Source organism: Drosophila arizonae, chromosome 5 (assembly GCF_054131065.1).
Source record: "Drosophila arizonae isolate 15081-1271.41 chromosome 5, UAZ_ARI_1.0, whole genome shotgun sequence".
Taxonomy (NCBI): Eukaryota; Metazoa; Arthropoda; class Insecta; order Diptera; family Drosophilidae; genus Drosophila; species Drosophila arizonae.
This window is the reverse complement of record NC_142925.1, coordinates 7,247,880-7,271,462: the sequence shown is the minus strand read 5'-3', so window position 1 is coordinate 7,271,462 and position 23,583 is coordinate 7,247,880. Positions and strand designations below refer to the sequence as shown.

General features: G+C 41.0%; 4 protein-coding genes across 9 annotated transcripts; 2 read left to right on the top strand and 2 right to left on the bottom strand.

The window, feature by feature from the left end:
- Nucleotides 1-91: 91 nt before the first annotated feature.
- On the bottom strand, nt 92-8,492 carry Rab3 (RAS oncogene family member Rab3). Of its 3 annotated transcripts, none has more exons than XM_089471700.1 (5): nt 8,357-8,492; nt 2,420-2,653; nt 861-979; nt 617-788; nt 92-532 (listed from the first exon to the last, which is right to left on the bottom strand). In XM_089471700.1, the coding sequence occupies exons 2-5, from the start codon at nt 2,642-2,644 to the stop codon at nt 386-388; spliced, it is 663 nt and encodes a 220-aa protein (XP_089327826.1). In that variant the 5' UTR covers nt 2,645-2,653; nt 8,357-8,492; the 3' UTR covers nt 92-385. The 3 variants fall into 3 exon arrangements, with proteins under 3 accessions (XP_089327826.1, XP_017867948.1, XP_089327825.1); XM_018012459.2 differs by lacking the exon at nt 8,357-8,492 and adding an exon at nt 7,679-8,176; XM_089471699.1 differs by lacking the exon at nt 8,357-8,492 and adding an exon at nt 5,043-5,267.
- Nucleotides 2,722-4,879, top strand: CAH13 (Carbonic anhydrase 13). The gene has a single exon (XM_018012456.2). It carries the CDS (start codon nt 3,025-3,027, stop codon nt 4,651-4,653), a length of 1,629 nt encoding a protein of 542 aa, XP_017867945.1. The 5' UTR covers nt 2,722-3,024; the 3' UTR covers nt 4,654-4,879.
- Nucleotides 5,302-22,983, top strand: LOC108616935 (ubiquitin-conjugating enzyme E2 W). Of its 4 annotated transcripts, XM_089471702.1 has the most exons (6): nt 11,905-12,065; nt 19,326-19,630; nt 20,663-20,754; nt 20,979-21,081; nt 21,157-21,388; nt 21,494-22,983. In XM_089471702.1, exons 2-6 carry the CDS (start codon nt 19,499-19,501, stop codon nt 21,505-21,507), a joined length of 573 nt encoding a protein of 190 aa, XP_089327828.1. In that variant the 5' UTR covers nt 11,905-12,065; nt 19,326-19,498; the 3' UTR covers nt 21,508-22,983. The 4 variants fall into 4 exon arrangements, with proteins under 4 accessions (XP_089327829.1, XP_089327830.1, XP_089327828.1 ...); XM_089471703.1 differs by lacking the exons at nt 11,905-12,065; nt 19,326-19,630 and adding an exon at nt 5,302-5,500; XM_089471704.1 differs by lacking the exons at nt 11,905-12,065; nt 19,326-19,630 and adding an exon at nt 10,874-11,170.
- On the bottom strand, nt 8,327-10,576 carry Daao1 (D-amino acid oxidase 1). Its single transcript, XM_018012457.2, has 4 exons — nt 9,991-10,576; nt 9,803-9,926; nt 9,559-9,704; nt 8,327-9,504 (listed from the first exon to the last, which is right to left on the bottom strand). The coding sequence occupies exons 1-4, from the start codon at nt 10,176-10,178 to the stop codon at nt 8,955-8,957; spliced, it is 1,008 nt and encodes a 335-aa protein (XP_017867946.1). The 5' UTR covers nt 10,179-10,576; the 3' UTR covers nt 8,327-8,954.
- Nucleotides 22,984-23,583: the final 600 nt, after the last annotated feature.

The window sequence follows — 23,583 nt, the reverse complement described above, 5'->3', positions numbered from 1 at the left end:
TGTAAACATATTATTTCTCGTTTATTTTGGTTCCTCCTTGAAACTAACTCTCGTTAACATCCTCATTTCAAATACACAATCTCAACAAACATGCTGGAAACACTGATATAATTCGAATACATGCAAATCAATGGTAAATATATATGTTGGTATATACATATATATATATAAATATGGGTATGACTTCTGTTCATTTCCTCTATAAGTTTTTGCATCTCATTTGCTGCACTCCCCAAACTTGTTGTTCAAATTGTAACTGTACTGCGTGTATAGGTGTGTATGTGTGTATCTGTGTGTGTGTGGGTGTCTATGTGTATGTAGGCTAGTTAGTTGCTTCTTTTCTTTTGTTTTCTTTTGTCTATAACATTCGACTAATTGTCTCCGTTTAACAATTACAATTGGCATTGGGCGTGCCCTGCGGCTGATCCGTCAAGCGCTGTCCCTTCTGGTTGCCGCCGACTAACGTTGGATCTGCATCTAAGCTCTCGGACATCTTGTCGCATATAATATCCACCAGACGCTCGAAGACAGCCTGTCGTACATTGAATCGGGATTAGTATGCATATATAAATATATATATATATATGTATATATCAGATATTGTATTCGCACTTACCTTAACATTCACATTCTCCTTGGCCGATGTCTCGAAGAACTCAACGCCCAGCTGATCGGCCAATTGACGTCCACGCTCGAAGCTTATGACGCGCTGGTCCTCCATGTCGCATTTGTTGCCCACCAATATGACCTGAGCGTTGTCCCACGAGTACGTCTTGATTTGTGTCACCCTAAAAAGCAGTATCAGCATATCAAATCATTGAGCACATACATATGCACAGCAGTGTATGCCAGCTACGTACCAGTCCTGCACAGAGTTGAAGCTGTCCTCATTGGTGACATCATACATCAGAATGAAACCCATGGCGCCGCGGTAGTATGCTGTGGTTATGGTGCGGTAACGCTCCTGCCCAGCCGTATCCTGTTGCCCAGAAGGACACACGCACACACACACAGGCAGAGACATGGACACAGACAGGAAAGCAAACGTTATGGTCAGCGAGGTAAGGTCTCAGTGTTACATTTACATGTCATGTGCATAAAACGCAAACGCAAACGCAATTAGTGCTGCCCACACACACACATTTATGTATGTATGTTTGTATGCCCATAGCTGTGGTCGTGTGGGAACACTTCGCCGTGCGCTCACCTGTAAAACTTGTTGCCCCTGCAACGAGCCAGTCGCTCAATGACATTGATGCCAAAATAGACACAGCTCTCGGCAATCAATAGAGCTGACTCTCTCTCTCTCGCTCTCTCTCTTTGTCTGCCTCACTCACTCTCTCTCTCTGTCTCGACCTCCCTCTTGTTCTTCCCATCTTTATCTGTGTTAATTGTGAGCCAACTTGTCACATTAGTAACTGTGCCACATTTACTTTTGTTCGACCCACAAAAGTATGCTACACTTATTTATATATTGACTATTTCAATTGGAAGCCCATTTTGATTTTAAAATAATTCAGGGTATAGGTTAAAGAGGATGTCTGTGGAACGATTTCCAATTAGCAATTAGCAAAATAATTGCGATAGCTGAATGGCTGAATAACTGAATAGCTGAATAACTGAATAGCTTGAATAGCTGAATAGCTATGTATATGTGTATATGCATGTGTGTGTGTGTGTGTACGAGTGGGCGCTTTTCGCTTTTCAATGTATGCGATTCAGTTGAGATATCTTTGCGCCTTTTTAGTGCCTTTCATCTAGCTAAGAGCTACACTAACTAATTAAACTGCGTGCTTAAATATTTATGGAATTTGCCTTTTGATACGTGCTGAACAATTAATAATAATTAGATTTCTAATGTAGTGAAACTAAGGTCAATCAATAATTATGGCTAAGCTCTATTGGGCGTGAAAAATAGCGTGGGAAGTTAAGTTTTAGGAGTAAGAGTTAAGTTAGGAGTAATTCTTACGATAAACGAAGTTTCCTTGCCTAGCTTAGTATGGGCAAGGTAAGTGGGTTTGTCTTAGAAAAGAGTTCAAGCTCAAATGGATAATAACTAAGTCGAACTTGACCTTAAGCGATAACTTCCTAGTTGAAAATCCTGACAATTTAGTCAAATCTGATTCGAGCTATTTGAGCCATGATAATATAAGTATAACTAAAGAGAATAAAACCCACATCTAAGTAGGACTTTATAACATAAGAGCTCAATATGAGAGATCTGACTGTGGCTCGACTGTCATATGACTTTGATTCCTTTTACGTCTGCCCATAATATATCAAGGAACCAGAATATACGATAGTCGTAACAGAGCTGGCTGAAGACAAAGGCATGGACTGAATGCCCTCAGAACAAATTCGAACTGAATGAGCTACACCAATTGCGTCTGCTTTTGCTTCGGCTTCCTGCTGGACTTACCCAAATCTGCAGCTTGACGCGCTTGTCGTGGCGGAAAACGGTCTTCACCTTGAAGTCGATGCCCACGGTGGAGACAAAGGCCGATGTGAAGCTATCGTCCGCGTAGCGAAAGAGGAAACTTGTCTTGCCCACACTGGAGTTGCCGATGATGAGGAGCTTGAACATGTAGTCGAAATTCTGATCGGCTGCATCCTTCTGCCACTTGGGATCCCCGCCGCCGGCCATAATTATGTGCTGTAAGGGATTCAGATATGTTGAGTTAGATCAGCTTAGCCTGGATTTTGTTCCAGCAAAACTTTCATGTCGAGAGAAATCATTATTCGCAGCGACAGTTTAACACTAGCATCAATTGCTCGACTTCGGCTCAAATATATATATATATACATATATACATATATATATGTCTATATATGTATGTATACATACATATATATTTATATATATATAGAAAAAATTCCATTCTCTATTCAAAATCAGACTCAATTTAAATTAAATTTCTGAGCACCGCCCATTGGTGTTTCGCTTCTTGTTTTTGCTCGTTTTTTATCGTTTTGAATTTCTCTTTGTGAACATCATTCGGACATTTGGACTCGGGGAGCAGGACCATGTTCGATACCACGCTGGGCATGCTGGTCAGTTGGCTGGCACAGGGCATTTGCCTGCTGCTCAGCCAGGCCTGGCAGCATCCGCTGATAGCCACCGGCGTCTGCCTGCTGCTCAGCTTCTTCAACCAGGCGGACGAACAGCTGCGCAAGGAACTGGGCGACGAACTGCGCGAACGTTTCCAGGGCTTCAGCAGACTCTACCCCTTCTCGTATCTGTGGCGCAATGGCGTCAAGGGCGTGGCCGGCAGCTTTGACTATACCATAATGCACGGCCCGCACACCTGGACCCAGTCGGTGATCAATCAGAGCCCCGTCAACATTGACGAGCAGGTGGTGCAGCGTCTGGCCATACGCGAGCTGCTCAACTGGAACCACTACGACGAGCTGCCGGCCAGCATTGTGCTGGAGAACACCGGACAGACGCTGCTGCTGCGCGCCCAGTTTCGCAGCAATGTGCCGACCATCAGTGGAGCCGATCTGCTGGCCAGCTACACCTTTGTGGAGCTCTGCTTCCACTGGGGCTGGTCGAACAGCGAGGGCTCCGAGCACACGCTCAATCATCGCAAGTTTCCGCTCGAGATGCAGGTGCTCCATCGCACCGGGGCCTCGGTGCGTCGCAACAGCTCGAGCAGCTACGATCTCCTGATGATCGCCTACGTCTTCGAGTTGTCCGCCCACAATCCGTTTCTGGATCCACTCATGCAGAACCTGAAGCTGGTGCAGCAGCCCGGCAAGCGTGTGCACGTCGCACCCTTTCCGCTCTCCTATCTGATCTACCCGTTTCGCACGGGCTTCTACAGCTACGGCGGTTCGCTGACCCGGCCACCGTGCTACCAGGGCACGGAGTGGTTCATCTTTCCCGAGTCGCTGGCCATCAGCGACTTTCAGCTGCGTCACTTTCGCCAGCTGCTCAGCGCTGACGGCGTCACGCCCATTTCACGCAACTCACGCCCCGTGCAGCAGCTGGGCAACCGGATCATCAATCTGAACTACTTCTGTCCATACGACGCCACTCAGCTGGCGCGCATGCGCATCGAGGTGCTGCAGCAGCAGCAGCAGGAGCTGGACGAGGAACAGGCGCAGTCACAGTCTCAGCAGGATCAACAGAAGCTGCTGCAGCCGCAACAGCAGCAGATGCATCAGCCGCAGCAGGCGGCCAAGGTGCACGAGATTAAGGCCACTGTGATCCCCAACTCGGATGATGAGGGGCAGCTGATCGAGACGCTGGACACCACCACCACCATAACCACCAGCTCCAGTGCCAGCATCTGCACCACTGTGCTCAAGCGCGACAAAGCGGCCAATGCGCAGCAGCCGGAGCAGCAGCAGCAGCAGCCATCGTTGCAATCGTGCTGTCCCAACTCCATCATCTTCTTCAGCTCCAACAACAAGGGCAACAGCAACTCCAAGAGCAACAACGGTGTGACCTTCAGGAACCTGGAGAAAACTGGCAGCGAGGGCGACACCAGCCTGATCAACAAGTGCCACGGACACTATCAGCTGGAGCAGGCCGAGGATCTGATGCTGACTGTGCCCAGCGCAGTGCCCATGTGCGGCATGGGCGATGGCCTGGGCGTGGGCGTGGCAGTTGGTGGCGGCACAGTACCGAGGGTACAGCTGATCGAATAGATCGCCGACACATGGCCAAGTGTTGGTTTCTTTAATTTACTTTTTTTTTTATATAACTCATTTGTATGTGAATGCTTTGACCTTGTTCAATCAGCCAGAGGAACAGCAGGTGGACGACTCAGCCAAGCGGAAGTCCCCTTCCCACACAGAATATTGTAAAGTAATTGAATTGTCTGTGCGTGCATTAAACAAAATGCGTTTGCATATTCGAAAAGCATAAACAAAAGCCGCATTAACTTATTGGCCTTGGCGTGTGCAAAAAGCCACCTGGAGCGCCGATTAGGTTAGGGATTAGGTGCTGCCAAGGCCCTGGGCGACGAGCTGGCATCGCCCAAGTATAATTTGTAGCTGAAAGGCAGTAAAATAGTGTATGAACGACTTTGGCATACCACGCGCTTTACATGCCAAATTATTTGATAATGCTCGGCCATTTCACGTTGCTTCCTCGTTCACTTGTCAATTGTAAGAGGTGGACTGCCTGCGATAGGCCACGGTACTGGCCAATATCGATAGTATCGAAAGCTTTCAATTGCAATGTCAATGGGAGTGATCAACATTTTGACGATGCATGGCGATAGCACGCACGAGCTGTGCTGTTAAATTGATTAATCAATAAACTTCACATACATACTTTAAAAGGAGAGAAGACAAGCTTCATTAAATCTCAATTATTTCTCTTTTGTGTTGGTAAAACAATAATTTGATCGACTCTTACAAACTATTGTTACTCAAGAACAATTTATAACAGTGCGCGTATTATCATACGAATTGGACAGTTTTTATCTGCAAGTGCTAGTGCAAAATGTCAGCTCCTATGGAATTTACAGTAATGGACGACTTCCAAGACGTAAGTTGAAACCAATTTTTGTAAAATACAAAGCTCACTGCTCAACAAAAACAGACAGGCTGAAAGGATTTGCGCAGTTGATTCTGCGAATGGCAAGCCCTACAGCAACTTGCAGAATATGTCTCTAAATAGAAAGAGAACAGCGCGAGAGAGAGAGGGAGAAAGTTGGTTTTTATGTAGCTGCCGCCTGTCAATTCCTTATGAATTTCGCCCTCTGGAAATATGAATATTAGCTGTTCTTTAATATGAGTGTCACGTCATGATGAAATTTCAAAGAGCGCCTCGACTGACAACAAGGCAATCAGCTCGAGCCTGGCCTTGAAAAACTTTTAGCCTTGTCTTCAGGGGAAGAGAAATGGGAGAGTAGCACAGAGCCGAGCAGCTTTGGCTATTTCAACATTGAGTTAAGAGTGACTTTTTTTCCTTTGCTATTTACACAACATTGTGTCGATAATTTGTTTGTACGAGAAACTGCATACAACATTTTGCCCCCCACACACACACAGACACACGCTCGTGGTTTAAATCAAAAGTTCTTTCCGTCATCGTCAAGTCCCCTGGCAAAAGACACAGCTCCATCTAGCGGTGAGTGGCGGCGCTGGCAGCGGGGTCGGCGGCTGTTGAGAGGCTCTTGAGGCGCATCACGAAGACAGGCATAAACGTGTACGGACATGCACAAGCAGGCAACGACAAGCAGCGACAGTCATGTTCAAGTAAATAAGTGCAGGCTGTTATCAGAGCGTGCTGCGTGCTTTTTATCTGCCTCGCCAAGCTCGTTCGCTTGGTAATTATCGATTTTTTTACACAACACAGGGTTGACTGTTACTCGTCGTTGTTGCTGTTGTTGTTGTTGTTAACTTTGTTGTTGTTGATGTTCTTTCATGTTTCAAATTTGTAAGCAGCTCCCCGTGAAACAACAATTAAGCAGCTGTTGCCAATTGCCAGCATAACCTGTGGGCCCGTTGTTTAATTATTGATAACAAATTGCGGCATCGCATATCGCAAAGCAAATACCAAATGCCAGATACATTTATTCTCTATGTAGTCCGTGTGAGTGTGTACGTGGGCTTCGAGTGGGTAGGTGTATCTGTATTGGTGCGTGTATTTGTTCAATTATGCACAGCAGTTGTAAATTTCTCAATCAAAATGTTGGCTATTTCAAAGTTTTCGGCTATTTAGACAAGAATACGCTGGTAAGCGTGAGTGTGTATTGGTTGAGTAGGGCCTAAACCTTCCATTCGGCCAATAAGTGCCCATAAAGCGCGCTAATTGGACATAAATTCTTATTTATGCTTTTAAAGGCTTGTTTTAAATTAGAAAATATATCGATAATGCTTTGATAACATTTAATGTTAACCACTTTGGCGTTTAATATTTCAAAGGTTTCTGAGCGAGCAGCAGTTAAAATTTTTAATAATTTAAAATATGTAGGTGGATACATACTCATACATATATACATTAGTATGTAAACATTGTATATATGTATGTATATAGTATTTACATACAATCCTGCGCTTTAAAACGTACTTAAAAATACCAAAAAACTAGCTGGACACTTGTGTATATTTCATTAAAGCCTTGCTGAGTGCACAGCAAACTTAATAATCTTCGCCATTTGAGACTGCTCAATCAATCAATTTAAAAAGTTCAGATGGTCTTAGTGTGCGCTTGTAATCCATCATTATGTGAAATGATATCACTGCGAGAGCTGTCTATGGGTAAAAGAGTTTCAATTTGACGTCATCTGAAGGACAGGAAATATAAGTACAGAAATACATACATATAGGAAGTATGGAAGTTTTAACAGATTCGGTTTTTAGTTAACCTTCAGCTATTGTTGTATTGTGTGTGTGCAACCAGGTGGCAGTGGCAGCCATCAGCCACAACAATACAATCAAATCATTTACTGCGTGCATTTGGCATTGACAACATTCGCCGTCCAACTGGCCAAACAAACAAACAAACAAACGGAGAAGAACTAAATAAAAGCTGATATCAAAACACGGCGAGTTCTCGGTCTGCCTCTGCCCCATATTGTTGTTGACATGTCCAGCACGCACATGCATGGGAGTGCGTATGTGTGTGTGTGTATGTATGCATATACAAATTTATATGTACATAAGTAATGAGTGCCATGCGGCGTATACTTATTGTTACGGGCAATGCAAATGCACTTACTGTGACTTAGTCTTGAGGTTCTTGCGGTTATTCTTTCCTCTCTCTGTTTCCCTCTATCTTTGTTGTTGCAACTGCTGCTGGCTATATGTGTATGAGTGTGAGGATGTGTGTGTGTGTGTATGTGTGGGAGAGGGCTCGTATTGCGCCGGATGCCTGCGGATCCTGGGGTAATTCCTTAAGTGCTGCGACTGTTCCTTCTGACCAACTGCTGCTGCTACTGCTGCTGCTGCTGTTGTTGTTGTTGTTTTTTGTTGACGTATGCGTGCGCTTGTGTGTGCGTGGGTGTAAGCGCTTTTCTGTTATTTTTCACACATATACACAAATCGATATTGCGACTGCGAGTTTGCTTTTTCGCTCTAATTTCTGCTTTTTCTTTTGTAATTTTTTTTGCCGTTTTTTTTTTTTTTTTTTTTTGTTAGTGGTATTGGCTTTGGGGTTTGTGGCGTGCAGCACGGGTAAAATTTAGCCTTGGCACTGGTCTCGAGTTACCACTGCCTGCTGCCTGCTGTTAGAAATTTTTGCGCTTTTTTGTTTACGACTGCGATTATTCAATCAATTATTCAGCGTTTTACGCGCGTTCGTCTCGCCCGATACAAGTGAATTATTCATTTAGTTGCAGGCGTCAGGTAAAGTGTTTCTTCTATTCTGTTTGTTTTTTTTTTCTCAACTGATTTTCACCTTTTTTTCCTGTGTGCTTCGTTAGAATTTGCTGTCGCTCTGTTGTACACGTCGTTACAGGACCACGAATGAGGCAGAAATTTTCCTGCAGCTACGCATGTGTCTCTGTTTGAGTGTGTGTGTGTGTGTATGTGTGTGTGTGCGGCGAATTGACTAGCGCGGCGAATATAAGCGTTTTGTATACGTTCTCATCATTTGAACTGTTTCAATCGTCCAGCTGCTGTTTCTTTCTGCTCCAGTGGTGAAAATCGATGCCTGACGGGTTAGTTGTGTGGGCGAGCGAAAGCTTTCGAGCTTTCCATTCATGCGGCGCAATTGCGCACTGCGCGGTGAACAGCAAGCATTGCCCAACACTGAACGTAGATATCGATAGCCCCAGCAGTGCGCGCGAGATTTGAACATTTGTTTATTTTAACTTAATCTTATCGCAAAAATTGTAATTGATTTATGTCTTCATGGCGAGCTCGTATTTTGATTATTTTATAACGCCAAATGCAATCAAAATTCGCGTTTATGCAGGTTAAAGTTTGGAGAAAAATCGTATTGCACATATAAACATTTTAATTATTAACAAATCAACAATACAATAAAAATCCCGCTACAGTTTGCTATTGCCAGCAAGCACATCACGCACCACCTTCACCGCATATTTGGCAGTGCCCGGTGCGGTGGTCACGCCATAGCCGCCGTGTCCATAATTGTGCACCACCTTCAGGCGACGGCCCTGAGCATTTGTCAGCAGCTCCGGCTCCACACGCACCACCGAGCGGTGCGGGCGTAGGCCAACACATTCGCGTACAATTTCCGCCTTCTTCAAGCTGGGCAGCAGATCATAGCAACGCTCCTTGATGGCCATGCTGTCGTACTTGCACCACTCGGTGTTGTAGCTGTCGTACTGCCGGCAACCACCCAATGTGACAGTCTCAAAGCCGGGCAGCACATACGTATCGAAATCCCCATAGAACGCCGTCTTAATCCAGGGCGCGCGCACCTTCAGCACCTGTCCGCGAATCGGCACCAAATGCGGATCATTGCACAGCTCCTTGGCGCCCATGCCGGTGCAGTTGAGCAGCACATCAATATCCTGGGGCACGTCGAACAAGCTGCTCACATGCTGCCGCAATACTCGGCCGCCCTTCGACAGGAATCTAAACGAGAATAATATGTAATCACGGCCAACTATAGATTCAAATCGAATTTACTTCTGGGTGGCATAGGGCAAGAAGAGACGACTCTCCGTTAGGCAGGTGGTAAAGAAGGAGCCATACTTCCAGCCGCCCTGGCACAGCTTCAGCTCCTCCTCTGTGGCGCGTCGATAAACGGGCAGCAGTTGCTCTATAAAGTGATTCTAGATAATCACACAGTAAACATCATTAGTGGCAATCAAATTATGTGATAAGAATAATTGATTAGGGCTCTGGGCAGCCAGTTCAGCCGTAGACCTACCCGCACAATGGAAGGTGTGGTGCGTGAGTATATATAGCCGGACAGTTGACAGACGCCAGCTATAGCTGATTCTGAGGAGCGACGCAGGTCATCCCAGTAGTTGAATGCATCCCGCATCCATTGCCTGCAATCAAAGAGTATTCGTTTATATATGAAGTCAATTGATTTGACCTTGCTCTGTCCCTTACTGTGTAATCTCCTGGGTGGGGCCCATGAAGCTGGTGCCCGGCCGAAAGATGCCCGCTGCCACATAGCTGACTGTGTCCTCATTGAAGCGATCCGCTATGATCGACACCTGTGCCGTGGGGAACTGCTGCTGCAACTCCAAGGCGCTGGTTAGACCAATAATTCCACTTCCCAATACGCCAAAATGCATTGTTGTCAAGTTGTCGTTGATACGGCCGAAAGTAATGCAAGCCACCTACTGAGCAGCTCAGCAACTGGTGCGCGTGTATTTAAATGTAATTCATAGATGCTTTATCAGTGAGTCCAATAAAAGGCAAACCCCTGATAGCAGTCAGATTACAGCTATGCACATTCTTGTAGCCACCACTGTACGCCGAAAGAGTTTGCATTTATCGTCATTAACATAAGATGCAATCATGTTAACTATAAGAGCTGGTGCAGGACTCATTTATGTTATTTGAAGACTAATTTCCCTACATTTGCAACTAATTCATTAATTCATTTATTTTTTGGAGTTACATTGAGCGTCTTGGCTTGATTCTATTATTATCAGCTGTTTGCAAGTACTCAATCCACATGAGTACTCTTGTTGTGCTAGAATATACTAAAATACCGATAAATACCAAAAACTATAACGGCGGGGTTTTCGATATGTTCAGTTGCAATACATTCGAATTACGAATAAGTGGTGGGATAATTAAATATACTGTTTATTAAATTCAAATATATTTGATTCTATTAATATAATATAAAAATAAAAGATCTTCCTACGCAATTAGCAGCAATACAGAAATCATATTATGAGTAGTTCGACAACAGCTGTGCAAAATCACCTATCGATATAATAGCCGATACAATTTAATACCAACAAAAACCCAAATATCAATAACAACATGCCAGGTATATTTTGATGTGCGTCTCACGTCACAGTTCATAAAGTAGAAAACACTTTGGCTAGACTATTTAAATTTTGATCGACTATAGTTGGCAATGTAACATATATACTACATACATTTGTAACTCAAAATTGTGCACCACAGGAAAAAGATTGTACAGCATAGCAGGTCAAAGAATAAGCGGTTTGACGTTCCCCGCAAACACCGTGAACAAGTGGAAGCACAACGAACAAAGTGCAACTGCCATCAAACAACTAGGAATATGTCATCGATGTCGCCCAGTGAGGTGAGTGGCTTCTTTGCATTCGGTTTGATCCCATCCCAGCTGTTGTCCAGCAATTGGCAGCTGCTGTGCGTCCAGCAACAACAATGAAAATGCCGTAAATTAAGCGTGCGCAAAAACAGTTGTGCAAATGTTTGTTGTCAGCTGCTGCTGCCGCTCGCAACCGCAGCCGAAGCCACTGCCGGTAGCAATTTTCTACATTGTACAGGTTCAACGTCATCTTATCGCTGCGACGACCCTTGCAGAGGCTGTGTCGACATTATCAGCAAGGTTTCACCTGCACAAGGAGGAAGTCGCTAGCCGCTAGCCGCTCGCACATTATATAACAAATTGAATGACGCTTCTTTGTGTCTGCATCCATCAATACTTTCTCCTCTCAATAGCCTTGTGGTTTGCCAAGGTCTCGCTCTGCTGTTTCTCTTATTAGCTGACCTGACCCCCAGCGGGCCAGGCGAAGAGTGAGTGCACATATGAATCGACAGCATCGGTTGTTTATGCAACCAAATTGCAATGTAGTCGCTGCCTCTAACTGTAAATGCACTCCGTTTGTTTATAGCGGCGTCCGTGTGTGGCGTTTTTTGTTTACGTCGCGTAAACAAGCCTTGAAACGCCAGCGCCATCTATCGATCCTGTGCTGTGGACTGTTCTCAGCTCATTGCTGTCTCCCTTCCTCCTCCGGCTCTGCTCTGTCTGCCCTTATATCTAGCGTCTCTGCCGACAAAGTCGCTCACTCAATACGAAAAGCTCGTCGCGTACGCGCACTTCGCCCGCTTTTCGTGTTTCGGATTCGCCGTCCAATTCATTCAGTTCTCGTTGACACGCGAATTCGCACGCGCCGATTTGCATTACACTCGATTCTGTTTCGTTCGGTTTGGTTCTGCTCCGGCAAATCGCAAAGGTTTACACGATTTGCATGCACTGTTCGAAAATCAGCTTTTAATTATCGATTTAATTATCGGTTTTAAACTAGACTAGCTAATTAATCGGCTAGTCCGTTAATTGCCTTGGCACGCGCCAAGACTTTATTTTTGTCCAACTGACTAAGAGATTGCTTTTTTTTTTCATTTTGACCACTCGCATATCTGTTCACACATATTTTTGTTTGCTTAAAATCTGCTTAGTTTCTTGGCACGCTTTCAAAATTAAATGTTAAATGCACAAGAATTTTTCGGTTGATTTCCACACTTCCACTTTCAAGCGTATATATGTACATATATATAAATTACTATACATTTTATAGCTGACCAAAAGCAGTTTTATATAGATATGTATCTACTTGATTATGTGCATATTTGTATATATTTAGTATATGTGTAGAGATCCATGAGAACCAGTTTGTTCATATTTGATATGCAAGCTCTGTCACTGTTATATAGGCTGTGCTCAGCATTGATTCCATGTCGCGAGAACTTTTAGCGAACAGGTTCCAAAGTACTCCAAAGGCTGCGTATTCAAATTTGGCTTGTTATTTGTTATTTTTTGTCGATCTTCTGCTGTTCCAATATGCAATACGCAGATAGAACACAAAGGCATTCAATTTTATACAAAAACAAAAAATTAAATAAAATACTGAACTTCCTTATAGGCAAGCTGAAACAAAGCTGCGATTAATCATTCTGCCCAATGAAAAAACCATTCAATGATAATTTCTTGAACTTACATATGCCTTTACAAATATATATATAAATATGTTTATTTTATATATATTTGTTTATATATATATTAATAATTATAAAGCGACGCACACCTGATTTGATTAAAGAGATAAGCCTATTTATTTGTATTTAATTTATTTCGCCTGCGCAATTTAATTATTGTTAAGCAAACACTTTAATCCGCTTATCTTTTGTCACACGCAACGCGCAGCAAATAGTGAATATCCAGAGCTTATATCGCCGCTCCACTGTACTACTCTACTACTGTACTCCTCAGGCGCCATTTATCAAGTGACCGCAAATGAATTGTAATAAATAAAAGCGCATTGTTCGCCAATTGCTGTGATTTTTGCAACGGGCCATGATATCAATTATCATTTATAGCATTAAAACAATTGAATTGCCTGTCGCCAGTCACACTTTGCGCTGATTACGGTGCCTCCTCGTGGCTGTTATGATTGCATTGCAATTGAGAGCTCGCCTGATTTCCTCATGCACTCAACTAAAGTCAAGTAGAGGCTAAAGATTTACATACTAAAATAATTACTGTCATCCTAATGCCTAATGCCTAATGCTACTTTGCAATGAGGCTTAGCGCAGCCAACTTAACAGGCTCAGTACAGATTTTTGTGTGTTTTCAGTTGGGTTTCAGTTAATATTATTAAAATAAAAGACTAGAATCAAGTAACAATCATTAATTTCCCAAAAATCTACTCATTTAATAAAAATAAATAAATTAAAGCAAAGCAACAAAGATTTAGCAATTGGAAAAAGATTTATTACATATTCCAACTGCAATATTTTACGAAATTTATATTCGTCATCAACTATACCAATTCTAAGCCTTGCAGCATCCTGATGGACTTAAAAACGCATCGAAGCTCAAGGAAAAAGCCTTACCAATTGAAATTTTCATATTTACATCTAGTCATCAATTTTCCATGAAGTCCATCATGTCTCAAGTTTTCTCAAGTTTAGCTCTACTTTTGACGTTGCCAGATCGCTGAAGCAGAACTCAATTAGAAACTTTCACACATTTATTTAGAATATGCAAGCAGCAATTTAAAGTCTAGACATCAACTTACAACAACAAAGTCTATCGCAGCTAGCTGAACAGCTGTTGTTTTGGGTTCTCACATGTAATGTAGATCCATAGCTGTAATATCATCTATTTAGCCATTATGGTTATTGCCTTTTCACATGCACATTTCACGTGTTGTCGCTGAGGACACGTTTCCACGCGACTCATGATTAGTTTTCGATTGCATTGAAAAGGTTTGTTTTCATTAGCTGCGAATTGAGCGCATGAACATGTGGAATCAATGGAGCCAGGCAAGATGAGCTGTCTCAGCTGTTAATCACACGGCACGTACGTGATGTACGCCTTTCTCTCATTGTAAAACTGACTCTCGCTCTGTTGCTCTCTCTGTCGCTCTGTCATCAGGTTTTGTTGTTGCTTCGGTTATTAATACCCTGCAACAGTCAACGAACAAGAACAATGCAAAATATTAACTAGCAAAACTCTGACGTCACAAACAAGTGACGTAGCAGAAGCTGTATATATACAGCAATATATATCTCTATATATACATCTCTCTCTCTCTCTCTCTCTCTCTCTCTCTCTCTCTCTCTCTCTGTACAATCTATATTAAGTACGTACTTTATTCTTATCGATTGGGAGAAGAGCAAAGCTTTTGGCGAAGGTCGAAATTGTTGATTTAGCAATCGCAAGTTTAAGGTTATGTTGCATGCTTCCGCCTGTCGCATTCAGTCCACACCCGCTGCCTCCCTCCCTCCGTAGCTGCCACGCCCAGCTAGCTGCTATTTTTGCACATTCTGTTGTCGCTTGTAATGCGCTTAAGAGCCGTAGTCTCTTGCAGTCAGGAAATCGTTTTCTATGGCTTTTGGCGCATGCGAATGTTGCATAATGTGGGGCGTGATTCAGTGGCGAAGGTCGCCCTGGGGCCCAAAAATATCGCCAGACTGCTGGGCCAACGCTGCTTAATTGGCCAAGCAAACAGAAAACAGCTAAGAGCAAAGAGCATTCGAAACGTCTGCTAGGCCAACATGACTCACAAAACTGTTACGCTCTCTCTCTATCTCCTTCTCCTTCTCTTTCACTCTTTGTCTATTATGATCCGCTTGGCCTTCACACCAGCCCAGCAGCAGCCGTCGCAAATGCTGCCAGCTCATATCATAGGCCACTGTCCATTGGCCACTCAACGCCCACTTGGTATTTGTGTCGCATCTTTATCAGCTGCTTTTATCAAGTTTATCAGCCTTTCGCTTCTGCTGCTTCTTTCCATTTTTTGTATATAATTTTTGTTATTGTTTACCCAAAAATTCTTGCGAATATCGCTGACAAAGAAACTGCGTGTTGTTTACCTCTGACTCTGTTTACTCATCTATGCTTTATGCGTTTAACCAAAATCTCGCAATGTTTTCCCAGTTTTTTCCGTTCTCTTAGCTATTTCATCAAAAATTGTTTTTTAATGAGTGCGCAAAAAGATATCCGAAAAGAAGTACGAAAAGAAAGTGTGGTTTAGTTAAGTAATGAGGGAAATCTGAAGGTAGAGGAGGCAGGCATTAGGTAAAAGCTGAAATGAAGCCAAGAATTAATGAAACTTTCATCTAGATTTCATGGAGACTTAACGTTATTTGTTTACCGAAATAAATACTTCCTACTTCCCTATTATTTATATTACTTTTTTAGGTCAAGTCGATAGTCGCTACTTTCCTAATCAGATTTCCTATTTACTGATCGTTAGTTCCCTATCGTAAGACAAATTAGATAACATTTAAGGGATAGTTCCATACTCCTATATTACATTTTATGTCATTCCCAGGTCGATACTTCGCCATAGTCATCTTAGGTACTACTTCCAAGGTCTACTCGATAATCAGCTCAAGTCCAGTTGATAGTCAATAGTCCATTAAATACTATTTCCAGATTGATTTAATGGTGGATACTTTCCTCAAATCAATTAAGATACTATTTATAAGTCAACTTGATAATCGATACTTCCCTATTATGAGCTTAGACCGTATTTACAGATCATAGATCCAAAGTCTAGTATTACCAGATCAGTTTGATCGATAGTTTTCTATGCTTGATCTTCTAACTATAAGCAGCTGTGAAACCATTTACAGACCAACTCCATAGTCGGGTACATGCCTACGATTCATATTCTATTTACAGTCCAATTCGATAGTCAATAAACATAAGAGAAAATCATTTGATTTTTGAATATTTTTCCTAGCAGGGGGCCAATGCCTTTAGGCGCTTGACAACCAGACAGCCAGCTGAGCAGCTAGATGAAAATTAGAATAGAGATGTCTATATGTACATATATATATATACATATTTAGTGTGGCAATAAACAATTCTTGACACACATCGCCAATTGAGGAGCGTATATACTACGGAGTACAGTGAAGCCAGCAATGGGAATGAAAGCGAAAAATTAGTTAGACTAACTGTGTCTATTACAAGCCTGAATAACCCGTAGTTCAAGTAGGGCGTAGCTAATGCTATATCGTGTATAATAATATATATATTATATAGATAATTAGTTAAACCTTCAAGTTTAGTTATCTCTTAATAGATTTCAGTTTCATTGAATTTTCGTATTACGTATACTTTAATGAGCTGCGCTAAATAGTTTATTAACGAGCCAGCTGGACGAATATACCCGCACTTTCCTATTATATAGTCCATTGAGCATTTAGCAAGTGAGAGCGCGAGAGAGATGGGTAGAGTGCGAGAGAGAGAGAGAGGGCGAACGAGTGTGAGTGAGCTCATGCAATTGATTGATTTGATGATTCTCGCACGTTTGCAATTGGCATTGCAGTTTCAAAATATTTTGCAATTTCATCGAACTGCAATAAATTGGCAATTGACGTCGCTGACTGAAGTTCATTTTATTGGCCAACAAACTTTGGCTGTGGCTGCGTTTTGGCCTTAATTTTTTGGTATTGCCAAATATTATTATTATTATTATTTTTATACCCTGAACCCATTGAAAATGGGAAATCAGGGTATAATGGTTTTGTGAAAAGTATGTAACAGGCAGAAGGAATCATCGCAGACCCCATAAAGTATATATATTCTTGATCAGGACGACGAGCTGAGTCGATATAGCCCTGTCCGTCTGTCCGTCCGTCCGTCCGTCCGTCCGTCCGTCCGTCCGTCCGTCCGTCCGTCCGTCCGTCCGTCCGTCCGTCCGTCCGTCCGTCCGTATGAGCAAAAGGATCTCAGAAGATATAAGAGCTAGAGAGCTGAAATTTGGCAAGCATACTCGTGTATACCATAGGCAGTACAAGTTTGCTTTATTTTTTCGATAACTCATCCGATAACTTTTTTATCGAGAATAATCGAAAAATCGACAATGTTTTTTCAGCTTATTTTGAACACTTTTAGACCTGGAGACTTCAAATTTGCGTTGTATATAAAGTTAATGGATACAAAGATTTTGTAATTTACAGATTTTGGATACCACGCCCCCTTCGCCCCCAATTTGTAAAAAACGCATTTCAAGTACTAGAGACTTGTGCTTTGAAATGTAAACACATTTAAGCCATATGATTACGCTCTAAAAGTTTCATTAAGATCGTATGTCTACAAAAGAAATTATTCAACAAATAAATTCTCGTTATATTGCCCACACTGCAGTGCAGCCCAAGCGCAGCCGCTGCTAGCTGCGCAGTTTGCAAAGCGCGTGCTTATACGTGCATGTGTATGTATGTGTGCATAAAAGAAGTCCAGAATGATTAGAATATCAGTTTGGAGGGTTCAGGGTATCTCCTAGTCGAGCAGTCTCGACTGGAGCCTTCTTACTTGTTTTTTCTATTTTTTGCTGCTTTATGGCTCGGCTGTAAATGGCACATATTCACACATATATTGTATAGATTTTTGTACGCAGCACTCTTATCAGCTGCTTATCAGGCAGTCTGAGCGTGCCAATCGACACAAAGTTTGCGCGAATCGGGACGTGGAGTGTGAAGGGCAGGCCAGAGAGCCGAGCCGAGCTCTGCTTGCATTTACAGCGTCTCAGCTCGCTCGCTGATGCTGCACAAATAAATCTTATAAATTATACACCTATTCAGAGGTGTATATACTAGGAGCCTTATCTCTAAACGAGTTTTCTGTCCGTCCGTCTGTGGCCGCGCATAAAGTGCTCGCTCTGATAGTGCACAAAAAATAAAATAAAATAAAAAAAGATCAAGCTATAAATTGGGAAAGCTGGAATAGCTTGAGTTGCAGCGACTAGGGAATGCCCTTAGAGGCTAGACTTTGCTGCGGGAATGCCTCTAATGATAGCCAGAACAGCTCCAAATAGTTTATACTTTGCTTTACATCAAATTTTGAATTAATTTTATTCTATGAATGCTATTAAAACTAAAAGTATATTATATATATTTTTATATTTAAAAATATTAGCTAACATTTTGTATACATTTTCTATTTTTTATCAATTTTAATTTAATTTTGTCGAGCCCTAAAAAATATGTATGTACAAAAAAAAGTAAAATTTCTATCAAATTAAATTTTTCTTAAAGTTAAAAATATATTAAAAATAAATTAGCTTAAAAATATGACATTTATTGTTGAAAAAAAAAAAAATAATAATTTATATATATATATACATGTATATATATATATTTTTTTATTTTTTTTTAAACAATAAATATCACATATATATATATATATATATATATATATATATATATATAGATTAAAAATATTCAGTCAAAAATAATATAAATTTTATAAAATTTGTATATACATTTTCTTTTATGAAATCCTTAATCTTAACTTGTTTTAAGGTACGCAAAATATTTGCTATGTTGCTAAGGATATAAATATAGCTAAACAGCCATATATATAGCTGATTATGGTGCTCTTTATATCTAAATTCTGGACATCGTCCTGTTCAGTATTTATGGCGCCTGGCACTCCCCTGTCTCAGCGTGGTTAGGGTATCAGGAACATGCACTACGCACACTGAGGCACGTTGACGTTGACGTTGACGATGACGATGACAAGCTCTGCCGGCAGAGTTGGCGCTGTCGACGCCTCGTCTCGAGCGGCTGGCTGGGGCGGGTCGTCGGGTGGGGTTGGCGCGCTGGGTGGGTTTGTGTTGGGGAGAATCGGGTTGGGCCGAGCGCTATCTGTGTTCGTGTGTGTCTGTGTGTGTGTGTGTGTGTGTCTGTGTGTGTGTTTTGCTTTTTGAGTAAATTTCTCGACGCTTTTGCCACAGTCAGCGACGAAACGTTGGCGCATTTAGCTGCGATTGTGGCCGTGTCTTTGCGAATTTAGTGCGTTTAGTGAAATTGAAATTGAAAACGTTGGCTAAAATGCGGCTGTTGCTGCAGACTGAGTGTGTTTATAAATTGTGCTGGGCCCTGGGCGAACGTAACATAGTTGCCTATTGAAAAAAAAAAAAAAAGCAACGAGAGAAATAAAGCAAACCGAGGCAAGAAATTCATTTTTGAGATTTCAGTCTAAAACACAGCAACATTTCGTGCGGTTCAACGAATTAGTGAAATATTCGTTTTAAATATATATATATAACAAATCATAAAAAATAAAGCTGCAAAGCTTGGAAAGTGTATTTTCTTGCCCGAATAACTGTAATAATCGAGTGTGATCCGTCCGAGTTGCGCGTCCATCGAAATGCTAAAGCTATTCAAGAAATCCAAAGACAAAATTCCCAAATCGGAGATCATCAACGAGCCGAAGGAGCCCCAAAAGCCGGCCGTCTCCAAATGCGGCAAGCCCCTGCTGCTGGACAACTCGCGCTGGGAGGCAAGTAGAAAGAGTGGAGGCTAGACCAGAGCCAGGCGAACTTTGTGCACTGGCTTGGCCTTGTAGACTTATCGGGCATATAGCACCGTATCTAAATGGAATTATGGTCTTACTGTGGGATTTACACTTTCATAAGTTCTATTTTTTATTTTTGCTTATGACAAGTTTAAATTGAAAAGTTTTTTTTTTCTGTGTGTGTGTGTGTGCCAAAATAACAGCTGCGCATAATCAAGGGCATTTCTGCATTAGATTATATATATATATATAAATATATATATGCAGATGTACGTGTATATCCACTTATATGTATAATTAGTTGCTCAGTTTTGTAGTGCATATAGCCAGACCAATTGGCCAAATTGCGTCATTAGAGTTTTTCCTGGAACACGGGCAGAGAGTCATCGCCTCTGCAATTATATTCGCATGGGGTATGCGCAGCTGGTTAAGTCAGTTTGCAACATTTGGCCAAGCAATTTAAATTTACCTTGGTCTTGTGATAAAAACAATTAATTTCCTTTGTTCCATTGCATAGAACAGCTGTACTCAAGTCGCTTATATCTTATCAAGCGTTAACTTGCTGATATTTATATATATTTATGACTGATTATTGTGCAAATAAAATTAGAAAATTAATTTTTGTCGAAGTGCAAAACAACAAAACAATCGACAGTTTTAAGGCGGCTAAAAAGCATTGCACAAGCCATTTTGTTTTATCTTATCTAAATAGTTATCTATACACACACACACACACATATAAAAGTACATATAAGTCAGGTAGATTGAATATTTGTATGCCCAAAGGAAATGTGTAAGCGATAAGGTCTGCATTCCTATATATATATATATATATATATATATATATTTTTACCATATATAACATAACAGAACACGCGATATAGACAGCATTATAGGGTATTAATGGGTAGGCAGAGCGAGATAGAGAGAGGGCGAAGGGCGACAGGTTGTACTTGCTAAATTGTTGTTAATTTAAGCTTAAAATTAATTTTCCTTTTGGTCTTTTGCTCTTTACAGCGTCGTTTGCATAAAGAACTGATGTCCTTGATCAAGGAGCCGCCGCCAGGTGTGACTGTTGACACCGAAAGCGTACAGCAAAACTTATCAGAGTAAGTCACACACACAGACACACACACACGCACACTAAGTCTCCGAATTCCGCAACTAGGCCAAGTTCAGTTAACAGCCATAAGCAACCAACATAAACTGGTTAATTAAATTTGGCAATTTAGCGCGTTTTTAACAATGACTCCAATTGTATTACATAAATATTTCTGCTGACTTTTAACGAGCTATCGTTACTAACAAAAAACGGTTTTTGTCTTAATTATAGATGGAAAATAAATATTAAAGGTTTCGAGGGCACGCTTTACGAGGGCGAGGACTTTCAGCTGCTATTTAAATTCAATAATAAATATCCCTTTGACTCGCCAGAGGTAAGTGCCATCGATAAGTCACAGTCGTGAATATCTGTGTTAATCTATGGGTGATAATCAAATCTCTGCTCGTAGGTAACATTCATTGGTAGCAATATACCGGTGCATCCGCACGTCTACAGCAATGGTCATATCTGTCTGTCCATCTTGACCGAGGACTGGTCGCCGGCATTGTCGGTGCAATCGGTGTGCCTTAGCATAGCCTCCATGTTGAGCAGCTGCCGCGAGAAGAAGCGACCGCCGGACAACACGCTCTACGTGAAGACATGCAACAAGAATCCCAAAAAGACTAAATGGTGGTATCACGGTGCGTATGCGTGCTCATTGGATACATTGTATTTAGCGCAGCTGTTTAAATAACTCAATCTCTCTCTCTCTCTCTCTCTCTCTCTCTCGTTCTCTCTATTTGCAGATGATTCTGTTTAGTTAGCGTTGCGATTTATGACTACTGCCTGCTGCTTGCATTGCGCATACACTACAACAAAAAGAAACGTGAAAAGCAAAACCCAAACTCAACAACAACAATAACAATAACAGCAACACATCACATATATCAACTGAGCTAAGTAAGAAACCAATTTGTTGCCTGCCTGCCTGCTAGCTAGGACATTGCTAATAACAGCAGCAACAAGAACAGCGACAACAACAATTGCAATAGCCAACAACAATAACAACAATCAACAATAATTAGTCAACAAAAATCAATAATAGTTTATCAAAAATCAAGAACCATTTGGAACTGCACTTTCTTTAAGGTCTAGGCACGTTAGGTGTAAATTAGCTGTGACATATTAGAACACATTGTTACATACAAACATTCATAATAATTACATTCATATACATAGATACATCCAAAACCAAGCAGTGCACTTTGAGAGCAAAACAAAATGAGCCCAAAGAGATGTCGCTGGGCAACAATGAATTAGGCAAATATATATGTAATAATATATATTTATTACGACAAAAAAAAAAAAAAGAAAATACCTTACAGCAAACAATCAAGATACACCGACGCGAGCAAGAATTATTACTAAATGTATAATATATATATATACGTATATTTAAATTATTATCTATATCTATATATATATATTATATACATATAACAAGAAAACAACTGTATAAAATTAAAACAAAGAAACAAACAAACAGTAATGCTATATATAATTAAATGTTAACATTTTAAATTAGAATGTAAGGCGCAAAATTAACGTCTAAATTAAATTAAATGTTATGGAAACCTTATAAACTAAGCCCATTCTGTAAAAGAAATCAAACGCCCGCCTCACGCCCATCATCTCATCTTCCGCACAGGCTCTGGCAGCTGCTGCCCACATTCCAAGTCAAGCCCAAGCAGCTGTTCGGACTGAGCAGGCCGACTCCATGAGGCGACCAACCCCATCTAATCTATAATTCTCTTATTTATGTATTTGTATATTATAATTTTGTATTTGTATTTCTAACCGTTGTCGAAAAAAAAAGAAAAAGAAAAACATTTCAAATGTAATAAGTCATCCAATATTACTTTCTCATTCTCATGCACACATTGTAATCTTTGACCATGTATCATCGCATCGCATCATACGGTAATTCATAAACAATCTACTTATATTTTTGGCAAAGATGTTAACCCAAATGTGGCCAAAATCTCTCATGTGGCACGTTCGCAAACATATTTACCTCTTGCTGTGCAACTAGAATATGTAAATGTGGCGAGCTACTCGCTCACACATACATGATAATTTTATGTGTAAAACTATGTATAAATTCTATTATATAAACTTATATTATGTAAAACGCGTGTCAGTGTATGTCTATGACTATACCTAGCATATATATCTACGCCTATAAAAGAATTACTGTTAAAACAAGTATTTAATTAAAAACCCAAGTCTGTAATCACGTAATGTTGTTTTGATCGGGTTCGATGACCTTTCAATTGCAATTTTAAAGCTTTGCCTCAGTTGCAGACATTTGAATGTAGTGGGTGTTGGCGGTTTGTTGAATAGCTTATCGAATTTTGGACTCATCTCCAATACCAATAAATGTTGTACTCATTATGGTGCTGTAAGCATAAAATATTCACACACACAATCAAAAAATAAATTGAAAAGATGATGACTATTTCGACTATTTCTTTCTAGTTTTCATTTATTTAAATACAAAATTGAATAATTATATAGTGCCAAAATGAATGGAGCATCGATAAAATTGGAATACACCCCGATACATAACCCGCCATTGGAATTTAAATTTAAATTCGATAGTCTCGAACATCTGCAAATTATTGGCGATATCGGCTCATCTCTCAGAATTTACTCATTTGGCACTGTTAATGAAAGTTGTTGGCGCCAAACTAAAATCAAATCTTACGTTTAGCTTAGACAAAAACCCTTTTCATTCGCGCTCATTTAGACTTAATATAGAAAATCGAACTTTTTCCATTATTATTTTTTTTTAAGTTTGTTATACCCTGAACCCATTGAAAATGGGAAATCAGGG

Excerpts from the sequence above, each read along its gene's own strand:
- CAH13 (XM_018012456.2), top strand. The coding sequence starts at position 3,025 with ATGTTCGATACCACGCTGGGCATGCTGGTCAGTTGGCTGGCACAGGGC.
- Rab3 (XM_089471699.1), bottom strand. The coding sequence starts at position 5,084 with ATGGCCGAGCATTATCAAATAATTTGGCATGTAAAGCGCGTG. Across the intron at positions 980-2,419 it reads GCGTCAAGCTGCAGATTTGG|GATACGGCTGGGCAGGAGCG; the intron begins GTAAGTCCAGCA and ends TCTGGGCAACAG. Across the intron at positions 789-860 it reads TTCAACTCTGTGCAGGACTG|GGTGACACAAATCAAGACGT; the intron begins GTACGTAGCTGG and ends ACTGCTTTTTAG.
- Daao1 (XM_018012457.2), bottom strand. The coding sequence starts at position 10,178 with ATGCATTTTGGCGTATTGGGAAGTGGAATTATTGGTCTAACCAGCGCC. Across the intron at positions 9,927-9,990 it reads CCCACCCAGGAGATTACACA|GCAATGGATGCGGGATGCAT; the intron begins GTAAGGGACAGA and ends CTTTGATTGCAG. Across the intron at positions 9,705-9,802 it reads CCACACCTTCCATTGTGCGG|AATCACTTTATAGAGCAACT; the intron begins GTAGGTCTACGG and ends GTGATTATCTAG.
- LOC108616935 (XM_089471702.1), top strand. The coding sequence starts at position 19,499 with ATGCTAAAGCTATTCAAGAAATCCAAAGACAAAATTCCCAAATCGGAG. Across the intron at positions 20,755-20,978 it reads GTACAGCAAAACTTATCAGA|ATGGAAAATAAATATTAAAG; the intron begins GTAAGTCACACA and ends TCTTAATTATAG. Across the intron at positions 21,082-21,156 it reads ATCCCTTTGACTCGCCAGAG|GTAACATTCATTGGTAGCAA; the intron begins GTAAGTGCCATC and ends CTCTGCTCGTAG.